This window comes from Mytilus californianus, unplaced genomic scaffold, assembly GCF_021869535.1.
Source record: "Mytilus californianus isolate M0D057914Y unplaced genomic scaffold, xbMytCali1.0.p SCAF_24, whole genome shotgun sequence".
NCBI lineage: Eukaryota > Metazoa > Mollusca > Bivalvia > Mytilida > Mytilidae > Mytilus > Mytilus californianus.
The window spans coordinates 899,091-914,447 of NW_026262673.1; the positions used below are offsets into that span (position 1 = coordinate 899,091).

The 15,357-nt window shown below is 34.6% G+C and overlaps 1 protein-coding gene across 1 annotated transcript in view; it reads left to right on the forward strand.

The window, feature by feature from the left end:
* The first annotated feature begins 6,582 nt into the window (after positions 1-6,582).
* Positions 6,583-15,357, forward strand: part of LOC127732358 (protein TsetseEP-like) — a 24,097-nt gene continuing 15,322 nt past the window's right edge. The window contains exon 1 of the mRNA XM_052241393.1: positions 6,583-6,672. Coding sequence (XP_052097353.1) covers positions 6,583-6,672 — 90 coding nt within the window. The remainder of the gene's footprint in view (positions 6,673-15,357) is intronic.

Genomic DNA, 15,357 nt, shown 5'->3' on the forward strand with positions numbered 1-15,357 from the left:
ATAGCTTAATTGTGCATTCTTGATTAAATAATTATTGATTGATATATTGTTTTTGTGATGTTTTGTAAGTGAAAATGGTGATCGACAAAATGTGGACTTGAGTCTTACCCTAACAGATTTAGGGGAAATATTAAATTTGGAGGTACATTGTTCATGTTTTGTGTTAAAAAAAGAGGCATGTTATTGAATAACAGATGTTAAAAACTCAGTTTAAAACTTCTTCCTTTAATTAAACATGTATGCCACCAGATGCATGCACTCTCTAACATTTGATTATTTTCAGTGGATTATCTATAAATCAAATGTGTCAGATGCCATGAGGAATAATGTGTATGGAAATTTTTTTTTCGAATAATACCTTGAAATTTATAATAGATTACCTTTGGTTTGCATATGTGTAAAATAAAAATTACTATACGAACAAAATGTTTTGGAGCATGAAATTCTGACGATAATGCATAAGCTTTTTTCATCTTGTTTCTATGTGGATTTTTTTTAGTTTGAAGTATGACATGGATAATGAATATAGATAAATTGTAAATGCATGGCTGTAGCTATAGTTCTGTTGCGCATGCTTTTAGATAGAAATATTAACTAATATGCAACAAGGAAATACGAGTCTAAATAAAAAAATGGGACATTGTACTTGAGTACTGTTTTTTTTTAATGCCTATGATAAGTGTCACGACCGAATATTGACTGACAAACAATGAGTATGCTGTCAGCTAAAGATTTTGATATGCACTGGAAATGTTCTGGTGAAACTAACATCAGAATACGTTCCAAGAAAAATTAGAAGAATAAATATCAATTGTATTTCTAATTGCTAGCAATAACAGATGGCACCCTTGTCCCCCAATTGTCGGTATGGACAGCCATTTCGAAAATTTCAAAGTCAGACAGCGCATATACACATGCCAATTAACATTGTTGTAAAGTTTCATGAAATTTGAAGCATTTAGAAATTTGGAACATTTTTGCTGTTTCCATGGTAATGGTGGACATTTTGGAAATTCAAAAGTCAAAAGTATCACAGGTCTATACTTGCTAGTTAATATCTATATTAGGTTGCATAAAGTGTGAAGAATATTATTGTTTACCATTGTTTCCATGGTAACGACAGCCATTTTAAACATTCAAAAATCAACATCTACACATAGATATAAGATGATGTGGTATGAGTGCCAATGAGACAACTCTCCATCCAAGTCACAATTTATAAAAGTAAACCATTATAGGTCAAAGTACGGTCTTCAACAAAGAGCCTTGGCTCACACCGAACAGCTAGTTATTAAGGGCCCCAAAAATTACTAGTGTGAAACCATTCAAACGGGAAAACTAACAGTCTTATCTATATAAAAAACGAGAAACGAGATACACTTACGCCAGTTATCATTTCTGTGAAGTTTCAGTACATTTGAAGCATTTTTGAAATGTTTGCTTCAGTTTCATGGCATCATAGTCATGATAGTAGTTCCGATGATTATCAAAATCATTAAAAACCTGTATATTTTTGACATCTACATTGGAGAAGATTTAATGATTTTAAGATCAGGTATACTCAAATTATTCACCAAACCGAAAATCTTATTTTTTCGGTATTTTGTTAAATTGTTCAAAGGTACATTGTATATTATATAATGCCTGTACTATTGTTTTTGAATGGCAATAATCAATTTGTTTGTTCTAGTAATACTTCAGATAATACCAAGCAGTTGTTTTAAACTGAAAACTTAAAGAGTTTTCTGTACTGCTTTACGTCTATAAAAATATGAAGTTTTGTTCAATGTCACATAAGATAGTCTCAACCAATCAAATATTAATTCCAATGTCAATATTTACAAAAAGTGGAATAATAATGATAGTTGAGTGAATTGACCATTAGTATGATTGGTGACATTCCATGTGAATAAATAAATATTTTGTGTTTAATTTTGCAGATAGCCAAAATAGAGAACAGTGTATTTTGGGTACAGTATTACAAGAAAAAGAAAGAACTGTGGTTCCTTGAAAATGAAAAGTACATAGCATTAAAGAAGGAATTTGTAAAGGTTTTAGACCCTCCTGACTTACTGCCACAGCGAGAGTCTAGATTTGGGTTCGTGTTCAAAGATCTGCATGATCTGTGATATTTATGACTCAGGATCTGTGATAATTATGATTCAAACGCCTGTCCAAGCTTGCTTGTAAAAAAGATATATGTTCAAGATTTTCATGTTTACATTTTATATAAATGTTGTGTCATACCATTCCTATCTTTTAATTTCAAACATATTCCTTTTATCAAACGATTTATTTTTAAAACAATTTTGTATGATGTACTTTATTTGTTCAGTTGATTTATTTTGAAAATGAAAAATTGCCAAATCGATTCCTATCCTTTCATCATGACCCCCAAGGGTGACTGGGGAATAGAAATATGGTCACATTGGTCTTCCTCCGACCGGCGGTAAAACCCTCGCCAAAGTGGGGCGTCCGTTTGGCTGTGCGGGATGTACAAGTACGCAGCCACGTCCGGTCAGAATGGGGACGTTAAATCCGATGCCTCGTGTAGAGAGAATGCCACGCTCTCGGCACGTTAAGAACCCTTGCAACAACTCTTTGAGGGGTCCGTAGGTGACCTATTGCAAGGCAAAATTGCTGTCCCTATCCAATTTACCCTCATTTTCCAGTGGCAGTCTAAATTTCCCCGACCTTCTTCCCGGATGGCCTACATTACAGAACCTACTTATTGTATTTATTGTTAATTTGTTCTCGTCCTGAATATGCATGAAATATTTGCCACTGGACGTTAAGCAATTAACAATCAATCAATCAATCCTTTCATCATGTTTATCGGACATTCAACTTTCAATAATAATGGTTTACTAATCATGCTTATAGTGACAAAACATGGAATGTTTAATAATTTTGAACAGATCCAGGTAACCACAATTTCAGGTGTTTGATTCAGCCTTGTAAATTTACATTAGTTACATACAGTAGTACTTGAATTGATTTATCATTCCATTTTGGATTATTTTACAAGTTAAACATCTTTCATGTTCAGTGGAAAGCATGAGTATTAATCTCTTTTTTGGTTTCAAGTTTAATTTATGAGTTCACATTCTTGAGTTAATATCTTATCAAGTAATATTGAGTAAGAATAGCTTTCCTATAGACTAAATCATTTATTTAATAGACATATTACCTGATATTCAAATAGAAAGTATCCATTTTAGTCACTTGACAGTAATATTTAAAGGAACATTCAAAACAACACAAAATTGCAATTTTTGTGGTTATGATGCAAAGTATAGGCTGATGTTTACAGAATAGACACTTTGTATTGTTTTGATATGAACTTATGTTTCCGCTGAGTGTCATATAATTTTATTTTTATGTGTATTTTTTGTGGTTATGATGTAAATTTTATGCTGGTTTTTACAAAGTTTACACAGAAAATACCTGACTGTTTTGATAAAAATTTATGTTTTTTTTTAATAATGATGCACCTTTTTATTATGTGCTTAGTTTTATGCAACATGAGCAATGAGAACTTTTATAATGTTGATTTTTATTGAATATGTCTTCATGAACATAAGTCTTTGAACAGTATTGTATTGTTTTATTTTTTTATGTTCTTATGTCTAAATTTTGAGGGCATTTTACTATCACTTTGTGATTCTATCTGTTAGGTTTCCGAAAATAACTTTGCGTTCTGTTGTAAGATTGGCACCTGAACATATCGGGTAATTGGGAAAAAAATCAAATGATTTTGAAATAAAGACATATATGATATATTTTGATATACTTTTGGTTTTGAGACTTATTTTAGAAAATATGTTTTAAACTTAACAAATGCTTCCTCAGGTTGTCATGGATGTGGGAAATTTGATGCTCATTGAAAATTGGGGGTAGCAGATGTGTGTCACTATGGTCTATTTGTTTGTTTCTTTGTAGCAAAATGAGGAGTGGATTAGGAACTTCCTACCCATCCAGACCACTTAAGTTTTTTGTCGTTGTTTAGAGTTTGTTGGGACCAATGTTTAAGTCATACTCATGATAATTATAATGATAATGGCGTTTATCAGTTTAAGGAAAGAATACTGATTTGGTTAAATTATCTTGATTTATGTTAGATTTTATTTTTAAGCATTTGTATTGGTTTTGATGATGATATAGGAAATTGATATTTGCTTTTATGATATTTTTTACTGTGTGTTTGTGTATATTTGTTTTTGGGGTAATGAACATGCTGAAGGTGAAACATGTTTTAAATTGTTGAAATGAGTTCATGTTGACTCAGTATGTATTTGTTGACATTATCATGATTATGACATACACATGATTAACATGATTAAGGGAGCAAAAAGGATATTTTTTTAATGGTTAACAGTTATCACAGTTACATTTCTAGTCAATGTAAAGTTTGAGTCTCATTTAAATCAAACATATTACATATTAGTTTCCAGATTTTCATTAATATTTTTCAATCTTAAAATAGGTCAATTCTAATGCTGGCCCACATAAAATTGGTTTAGTCAAACAGATAAACTGTTAATAAATTTGTGTTTGGATTAAATTTGATAAATTTGTTACTTTAAATGTGTGTGGTGAGGTTGGGAAACATTTTGTAATCTTTTTTTTATGATTATGGTCAAAGTTACCATTTATTGTTTCTAAATGTGGTTATGTAACTGCTTTATAATGTCATGACTGTTGAAATGCTGTAGTCAAAATTAAAAGTTTCTTTGAAAAAATTAAAGATTTACTTTTTTAAATTCATTTAGAGCAAGTGAGTTAGTTTCAGATTTTGTAATGTCAAGTTACCAACAGGCAACTGTAAAGTTATAATAACCTCACACTTCTGTCATGGAAAACAATTATCTAAACACATTACTGACTTCATTTCTCATGGTATGCTTTGTGACAGTTATTCTTTCGTAGAGTTATATAGAATCAAAACATAAATCACGAATTCAAACATTTTGCAATGAATTAAACATAAGGTCTGGACTCGACTGTATGAACAAAGACCTTAGATGAATTCTTGCTTCTTCCAACATGCCCAATTATCGGTTCAAGTTTTTGCAGTTAGATCCCACTTTTAGTCCAGCTGATCGGTGAAAAAATTGTTCAAATAATGAGGAAAGCACCAAATTTTGCATGATGGTACATTTTTGTGTACTGAGCAATATTAGCTATGGACCCACCCTCAACATTTAATATGGCGGTTTATTTCAAGATGGCCCCCATACATCCTAAAATATTTTCCAGTATTGCTCAAACCACAGTTGATTTGATGCTGGAAGCACAAAATTCAACATATTTGAATGATTTGGTGTACTTAGCAAGATTTTGTTTTGATCTATCTTTGAAATTCAAAATGGCGGCTATTTTCAAAATGGCCGCCTTGAAAAATAAGCAAATATTCATTATTGAGAATTGACCTGAATTTAATCATTTTATTAAAGTATAGTGTCATTTAGTCTCTGTTCAAGGTGTGTCCTTTTGATTTTGCCTGGCTTGTCATTTCATATACAAAGTAATAGCTTTCATAAAAAGCTGCATCCCCAAGGGTGACTGGGGAATAGAAGTATGGTCACCATTGGTCTTCCTCCGACCGGCAGTAAAACCCTTGCTAAAGTGGGGCGTCCGTTTGGCTGTGCGGGATGTACAAATTTGCAGCCACGTCCGGTCAGAATGGGGACGTTAAATCCGATGCCTCGTGTAAAGAGAGTGCCATGCTCTTTGCACGTTAAGAACCCTTGCAACAACTCTTTGAGGGGTCCGTAGGTGACCTGTTGCAAGGCTAAATTTCTGTCCCTATCCAATATACCCTCATTTTCCGTGGCAGTCTAAATTTCTCCGACCTTAATCCCGGAAGCCCCTACTACAGAACCTACCTATTGTATTTATTGTTAACTTGTTCTCGTCCTGAATATGCATGAAATATTTGCCACTGGACGTTAAGCAACCAACAATCAATCAATCATAAAAAGCTGCAGTAGTGGCTTTCGTTAAAAGCTGCAATATTTTTTGTCTTGGGTCACACATAAAAGCTGTAATTTGAGATTTATCTACCGTAAGATATTATTCAGTGTCTATCTTATTTCTTGGGTTGCAATATTTTGCAATTTGAGATTTTATACTGTGATTTGAGAACTGTATAAACACATATCAGTGAAATGGCAGGAATTGAGGACAACAAGGTCAAGAACATTGAAATGGCAGAAACTGAATCACTTGGGGATATGGAGAAACCCACAGCTGAAGACACTTTTACAGAGGACAAATCAGAAATGACTATTTAACAATTGTACCAAGAACTTTTAGCAGATAGGAAATATAATGCCTAAAGAACAGCTGAATTTAACCGCAATATAAACAGAGCGAAGCGCGAATTGATAAAATATGTGTTGGTCTCATAACGATGCAAGCTGAACAGAAAGAGGCAATGAATATTAATAATGAACAGATGGGAGCAATATCTCAGCAACTTCAGCAGTCTGAAGACAGGATAGACCACAAGGCTAGTGGTAAGCGCTTGGCGGAATTGACGGTCAGACCAATGAGAAATTCAATGTTGTAGTGAGACCGATGGACAAGCTGACAACTGAGGAAGGAGACACAGTTCAATTTAAAAGTGCATTTGAACAGCAGGGTACTTTCCAACAAATGGCATCTGTTGTAAGTGAATTAGTGGACAAGCGAAATAAAGAAGTTAAAATTCCTGCAATGGACACATCATCTAAGCCATAATTTGACCACAAGTACACAAAAAATACATAACAAACTCCCTGCTTAGGGTCTTTCCCCAATTAGTTCGCATGAACCATCAACCGCACCAACTCTGTTGAAGGCAAATTTGGTGTCTTCACTTTAAGTCGGAAGTCCTATGTCAGGGCCCTTGGCCCTGCATGAGACAGTTCAAATTATTTAACAACAACCTCCATTTAAGAACATACTAGAAACCTCTAGTACTGATCAAGGATACCAGCAAATGGCTTATGTGTCTTCTTACGCACATTTACCACCTACAATGAGTCAATCATATTTGGTTCAGAGCAGCACACCATTACAGAAACAATTGGCTGCAAGTGGATCCTATCAAATTTCCCAATACTGACTGCAGTGCCTACTAACAGTACCATCCTTGTCGAGTCAATGGCAAATCCTCCTGCTCCCACATTTAAGACTCCAATTATGACTACCTCGTCAGCTCCTGGAGCTCTAACAGGCTTGCCACAACAGCAAGCTGACTCCACTGACCGATCCAGGAAAGGGCAGAGGAAACCAAAAGAGCGTGGCAACAGCTCTTCTTCAGACTCCTCTCTTGAGAGAGAATATACCCGATGGCAAGAAAATTCCGGTGCAAGGGACCGGAGCCGAAGCCCACAGCTCCCAAAAATGCAAATATTCAATGGAAGAGGATCCATAACTTGGGAGGCGTTCATTTACCAATTTGAACGGACTGCCGGTAGACGACAATGGGAAAACAGGAAAAAGGTGTGTAGGCTCCTAGATTGCCTGGCCGATGTTGCCTTGGAGTACGCTCGCAAGGTAAACACAGATGATGATTCCAAGGCCTTAAGAAAAACATTGAAGCAGCGCTTCAGCAAGAAAGAAGATAAGACAAGATTGGAACCAAAACATTCCTCTGTGGATATAAAGACAAAGATTCTACAAGGCATGTAATAGAGAGGAACCCAGAAACGATCAACAAGGCGTTAAAACAATTGATAAACCTCAATAGCCAACCAGATGGCGATATATGGATCAAAAAGTGCCAATTATGCCCATCGGCAAGTCTTTTTTGCTGATGGCGCAGTATCACCGACCGATAAAGGGAATATGAGCAGTCCTTTGGAAAATGAGGTGCGTAATCTCACTCAAATTGTCACAAAACTAGCTGATGTTATGCTTTCAATTAATCAGCGTAACCGTGGATTGGCCGATCAATATAACCTTGGGCCTTCTGATCAATATAATCGTGGAAGATCACCAGATCAATGGAAGATCACCTGATCAATATACACGTGGAAGATCCCCCTGAGCAATATAATCGCAGTAGATCGCCAGATAGAAATACATCCAAGTTTAATGCCTATCGACCAACAACAACCCCACCAAGCCAGAGATTATAAAGTCCCTAAGGACAACGGTCAGCATCTCCACGGACAAACTCCAGAAATCTCAGTTATTTCAGGCAACGGTCACCCTCACCAGGACACAGAGCAAATCAAAGCGCAACCCCAACAACGGAGTCTTTAAACAGCAACGGGTCAGGCCAGTAGGCCAACGCTCGACTCCCAAGTCTATCGGCCATGAAACATCACCTCATGACAAAACCGAACATAGGCCCACGTCCTCGTCTGATATTTTCATCAGACAAACCATTGGAAAAAGCCTTGCAGTACGAGGTACTATATATAACCAGAATGTGAGCATGATTGTGGACACTGCTGCAATGATAACATTAGTGAATGAGAAATTAATTCCAGCAGATAATGACGATTCGGAGACCATAACGTTACGTGGTTCGGGTGAACAGCTGGTTACTGGGAAGATTATAAAGAACACCTCTCTCGACATTGATAGAGCTTGCTGTTCGGTGTGAGCCAATGCTCCGTGTTGAAGGCCATACCATGACCTATAATGGTTTACTTTTATAAATTGTAACTTGGATGGAGAGTTGTCTCATTGGCACTCATACCACATCTTCCTATATCTATATACAATGGGAGGTGTGCAAAGCGCCGTTAACAGACGATGTTATACTTGGGGTAGATATTTTAGACACACTGGGCGCAGTGATAAATCTGAGTACTCCCAAACTCACCATCAACAACAAAGTGATAAATGCAGTGGAGGTGAGATTTCAATTCAGCAAGTTTGCATAAAACGAACCATCACAGTTCCGCCAAACTCTGAAATGACTGTTACCATTAAAACTAATAAAAGTGCTGACCAGGTGTTCATTTTAGAACCATGCCCGATGACTAGTTGCGTATTGGTTTCACACGTAGTTGTAAAAGAAAATCGTTGTCCCTTAACCATTTTAAATGATGGCAATCATCACATCCGCCTCAAGAAAGGTACTGTACCACCTATTGGTTACATAGAATAATTTGACGATATAGTGGGTACGGCAGATGAAAACCCGATAAGTGACGTAAGACGTGGCATTGAAGAGACACGAGACAAGGTGCCCTCGGCACTGCCTCAAAGTTCAGATAAGTTACCTAATATGCCACCACATTTAACCGACCTATATCAACGTTCAATCGACTCACTTCAACCTATTTCATTTTAACCATTAAAACTGAAAGCGATTAAAGAACAATTACAATAACATGTCACATATTGATTAACATTTTGATTTTCACTATTTGTTTTTGTATAAGCAGCCATATTTTCAAATGTATGCGTTCTAGAAATAACCAAAATATCTTATTTATATTTTAAAATTAATTGATAACAAATTCAAGAACACGAAGACCTTTTTAAAGAATCATTTCTTTAATTTCCGAAATTATATAGAATACCTTGCGGACAATCTTGATATTTATAACGTTTTTCTGCCATCTTGAAAATGGTAGCCATATTGGATTTTTCTGAGTGGGTCCATAGCTGAAATCAAAGGGTATACAACTAAGAACTACTGTGCAAAGTCTCATGCTTTCCTCATCAAGTGAGCAATTCTGCTCTATATCTGCACCAATCACCCGGACTATTTTACAGGTGCGTCTTTGAGCTGATAGACAAAACACTTTCAGCCAATGAGAAGCTGTGTTGCATCCAAAATGAAATCATTAAAATATATAAATAAAAGATCTTGAAACTGTTGCATATGGTAAATATGAGATAAAATATAATACTATTCCTGTTTTATCAAAACAATTACTCTTTTAAGAATAAGAGAAACTATTAAATAATTATTTAATACAATACTCTTTCTTCTTGATGCAGATCATGCAGATATGAGAAGCAATAAGTATACATAAAGAACACGTTTTTTTTAATTATTATAATCATGATTATTACTAGCTAGGTATACTAGGCACCATAATTGTTTGCCATAATTGAGGTTGAAAATCAGACAATTATGTTAACTTTCACTGAAATAGTTTTTTTCAGACAGCGTCATTTGAGTATAACTAACAACTCTTCTTAAAGGAAACAACAAGTTATATGCATCAACTTGAAACAGTTTTCATCCTTAGATAATAGACTTAACACTTGGAACCAAAAAAGGTCCTTATTGCACAGACTCTTATCTGATATTAAGCAGTGTCGTCTTTGGCGTTAAGCTGCTAATGAAGGAACAATATTAAACTAGATTTATTATTGATCTTGTTTAGTTTCTAACTGATTGATAATACCATAATATGTTCCTAATAAAAAAGATATTAAACCTAGCTTGAATCAGTGCTGACCAAAACTACTAAATCAGACGGTGTGTTTGTAGGAAATACAATTTGAACATGCACAAATTATTTACAAAAATAAGGAGATGTGGTGTGATTGCAAATGAGACAACAAGTTCACATAAGGTGGATCTAAGCAATTACAGACAACTCTACGGCCTTCAACAATGAGAAAAACCCAAACCATATAGTTGCCTTTAAAAGGCCCCCACATGAACAATATGAACAATTTAATTGAGAAAACTAACAACCTAATGTATAACCAAACAGTTTATGAAAAACAAATATGACAGACGTGAACCAACCAGTCTAATAGTTATCAACCTTCAATCTTAACCAATTTCAAAAACTAAAATACTTGTTCTCAAACATTTTATTGAAATCTGTATCTTCTTTTTTATCACAAGACCTGTAATGCAACTTGAATAAGTAAAATATCACATAACATAGATGAAATGAGTATTTTAGAATAACAATTTTGTAATTTTTAAAAATTGGAATTAAAAGGCAAAGGTTTACGTTTATAAAATATTAAATTCAATTTGTCTTTTCAGTTACTGATACATAAAAAAGGCTAGATCACTGAAACAGGTGATTTAACAAATGTCAAAGGGGAACAATCCATATTAAAATATAGTTCAATAGCTTCATCATTGATTAACATGGACGTAAAATATAATCACTTATATGAGTGATTTAATTCAGTTATAATTAAAGAGAGACAACTCTTTCCTGAAACTGAAATAGGTGATTTTGATAACTATCACCCCTGAGCGCTTATATGGTTGAAAAGAATTATCTGTGCAAAAGTAAGTTGGAAATATTCTCTATAGCCATCACTTGTTAGTTCTAGTTCTTTACACCTTCTATCTATATATTTGCTGATTTAACATCACCAACTAAATGTAGTAACTTGGGTTAATTGTATTTGTTCATTTGTAATGTTCTTATTGCTTTTGCAGATATTTCTGTTGTCCACCCTAGGTCATATAACTTTAAAAAAGTTTCTGCAATTTCTCCTGTTTTCAATATTTAAAAAAGAATATCTTCTGCAATATTCTTGAGGAATCGGCCAACTTTACAGGTCAGGGATGGAATTCCAAAAGTATTTGAACTTGGCTCAAATTGACACAGTTCTTGCACTGAACTGATAAAAGTATCCCAATAAGAATTTCCAAAAACTTCATATATAGATGAAATGCCATGTTTTCGTAATTCAATAAGTAATCTTCCAAGTTCCCTCATTTTGTTAGACATATAAACATGCCTATGAGTCTGATTCCCATGCTTAACCTACATGTTCATTCCGAACCGTATAATGCCAGGATCTGATATAACAGACACCCCTTTTTGGCAAGGATTTTACTGCCTGTCGGAAGATGACCAGGGATAATCATATATCTATACCCGAGTCAATCATTTCGGGTAGTCAACACACATAAAGTAATGATTTTTTTTTATTTCGTTAACGCTCGACACTGCTGTAGAACAAGTGCATTGATGAATTAGACAGTTTAAAGATTTTTCTCAGTTGCACATTTTTTTTAGAGTTCAGCATAACTGATATCCATTTTAATTAAATTACAGGCAAGAGAAAGACGATTGGCGATAGTCCAAACAATGAAACAATGGCCGAGTCCGAGGAAAAGGAGAAATTAAAAAAGGTTTTGCAGGACACCTCATTTATTTCTTCAGAAGAAAGTGAGGAAATATCAGACATCTGACTCTGAAAATGAGGTGACAAAGAGAAAAATCTTCTCAAAATCCATTTTGACATGGATATCAGACTTCCTCAATGATCAATTTTGTAAGTTGGATGCGAAAAGAATGAAAAGACAAAGAAGATCGAGGAAAGGTGTGGCCACAATGAGTGAAAGGAAAGAAGGACATGGCTATAGTAATAGGGAAGAACCAGAGTATGCAATTAAGCAATTCGAGTCTCCGTGAAAAGCAATTTTAAAGACATATTGCGTCAGTAACTTTCTCAAATCTTCACGGAATTTTATGTTACTTGGCAAAAAAGCTTTTTAATAGTCAAAATACAGTATCCAGAGCAAAATTTTGATTTGTTTTTAACTTCTTTTATTGACTACTGCTGAAAGATGGGCATATATGATATATTTAATAATTTCTCATGTCTAGCATTTTTAATAGATGTTTAAAAACAAATGGTTGTTATTATTCTTAGATTTGTGGAGATACAGAAATGTATGCTATAAATCTTTATGGTTTGATCCAGCTTTCTTCGGTCTTATGTCTTCTCAATTGCACGTCAATGAAAGTAATGCTGATTATTAGTCTTATCATTGAAGTATTATATTGACGACAATATAATACTTCCATGGTTAGATGCATGAAAATAAGGAGATGTGGTATATTTGCCATTGAGACAGCTATCAACCAAAGTTAACATGAAATTAATGTATGCAATTAGCCAACCATACGGCCTCAAAACAACGTAAAACATACCATATAGTCTGCTTTAAACGTAAAAAATGTGAAAATTCAATTGAGAAAATAACAGAATAATTTATAACAAAACAATTTTCGAAAAACAAATATGGCAGACATGAACCAACTACAGTTTTAAAGCTGGTTGTATATGACACAATACAAATGTATCTTTGTCACTGCTCTTGCCTTTTCAGTAACAATTACATCTTAGAAAGAAAAATGGGATTTAGTGCACAAACATGTTTAATCCTGCCAAGTTATCAATGTCCATAATTTTTCTTATGTTATTGGGTTGCTGGCTCTTTGGCACACTCACCAACTTTAACATAACGCATATGATAAATGAATGTTAAATAGTTATTTAGAAGTGTTGTCAGATCGGTCATTTTTATCTACCCGCTTACTCGGATAATCTTCTGACTTGTATATAAAGTTTTATTTATAGTGCAACCTGATATAATATTTTTACATACATGTATACAAAGTCAATCAGACAGCCTTCAAAGGCTTACGAAGCATTTTCAATTAATATCTTATAACTAGTCCTAATATTAAAAATATGAAATTTATACTTCAAGAACTTTTTCAAACAAGATTATTTATATGTCATGATGATTGATTGATTGATTGTTGGTTGCTTAACGTCCAGTGGCAAATATTTCATGCATATTCAGGACGAGAACAAGTTCACTATAAATACAATAGGTAGGTTCTGTAATAGATTAAGGGATTAAGGTCGGAGAAATTTAGACTGCCACGGGAAATGATGGTATATTGGATAGGGACAGAAATTTAGCCTTGCAACAGATCACCTACGGACCCCTCAAAGAGTTGTTGCAAGGGTTCTTAACGTGCAAAGAGCGTGGCACTCTCTTAACACGAGGCATCGGATTTAACGTCCTCATTCTGACCGGACGTGGCTGCAAATTTGTACATCCCGCACAGCCAAACGGACGCCCCACTTTAGCACGGGTTTTACTGCCGGTCGGAGGAAGACCAATGGTGACCATACTTCTATTCCCCAGTCACCCTTGGGGGAATATGTCATGACGAGAAAGTAACTGAGTTCGGATTTTTGAAATATTAACCGGTTGATGTTCAAATACTATGTCTACAGCATACACTTTACGAATCTATTTAGATTTATCGTTACATCCTCTACTAGATCATTCTGCATTGTCTGCTTGTAAATGGAACGATTGATTGATTGATTGAACATTTGGCTTTAAGTGAAGTGGCAAATATTTCATATAAAAATAAGATGTGGTATAATTGCCAATAAGACAACTCTCCACCAGAGACCAAATAACATAGAAGTTAACAGCTATTGGTCTTCAATAATGAGCAAAACCCATACCACATAGTCAGCTATAAAAGGCCCCGAAATGACAAAATGTACAACAATTCATACGAGAAAACGGCCTGATTCAAGTACAAAATATTGAACGAAAAACAAATATAATATACACCAACAAACGACAACCACTGTATTACAGGCTTCTGACTGGGGATAGGCACATACAGAATGTGACGGGGCCAAACTAGTTTGAAGGCGCCAAGCCTCACTTTACCTTGGACAGTGTACCGACACAAACCAAGACCAAACTATGCAAACAAATAAACGAAAAAACAAATATTAGAAACAGCAAAAAAACGACAACCACTCAATTACAGGCTCTAGACTTGGGACAGGCACATATAGAATGTGGCTTGTTAAACTAGTTTGAAAGCACAAACTTTCACACATGGAAGTATTCACCTAACCTGAGACAGTGGTATAACAGTACAACAAACGAACAAACTATAAAAATCAGATGAAAAAGGCTTAACTCATGAGATCGATACAAAACAGAAATACATCTAACAAAAACACAGACTGGACGTGCATGGCTGGGTACTTAAATATCCATACAACAAAAAAGACACTTAGTACATATCCGAGAGTACTCGCAGTTACTGACATCTAGTTCAAATCCAATAACAACTAATAAAAAAATCATGCATGTTCAGGACGAAAACAAAGTAACAATTAATTCAATAAGGTATTATTATCTTATAAGTTGACCCTTTAATTATTGCAGATCGTTCTATTAAAAATCTATCGGCGACAACATATCAATAATAAAAAATCTATGTTGTACTAGTTGTTTTGAGGACATGAGAATTTTAAGAAAACATTCGAATGGTAATACGTATTACAGAAAAAAAAAAAGAAGTAATACATCATATTTTCAAATTTCTTGTTAACGGTTGTAAGCATGGTTACAGAAAAATCCAAATTTCATTTGTGGGATTGATTTTTGCTTGCATGGCGTCGTATGTCAAATTTTAGTGAATATTCAAAACGGAAATATGATGCATTTAAGGAACGACCATTTAACTTAAAGGGGAGGGGGTATGGCATCTTGAAGGAAAAAAAACTAATTCCAAAGGAAAGAACAATAAATAAGCTGTCGCAGCATTGACCACATTCGACTTTGTGCTTATCACA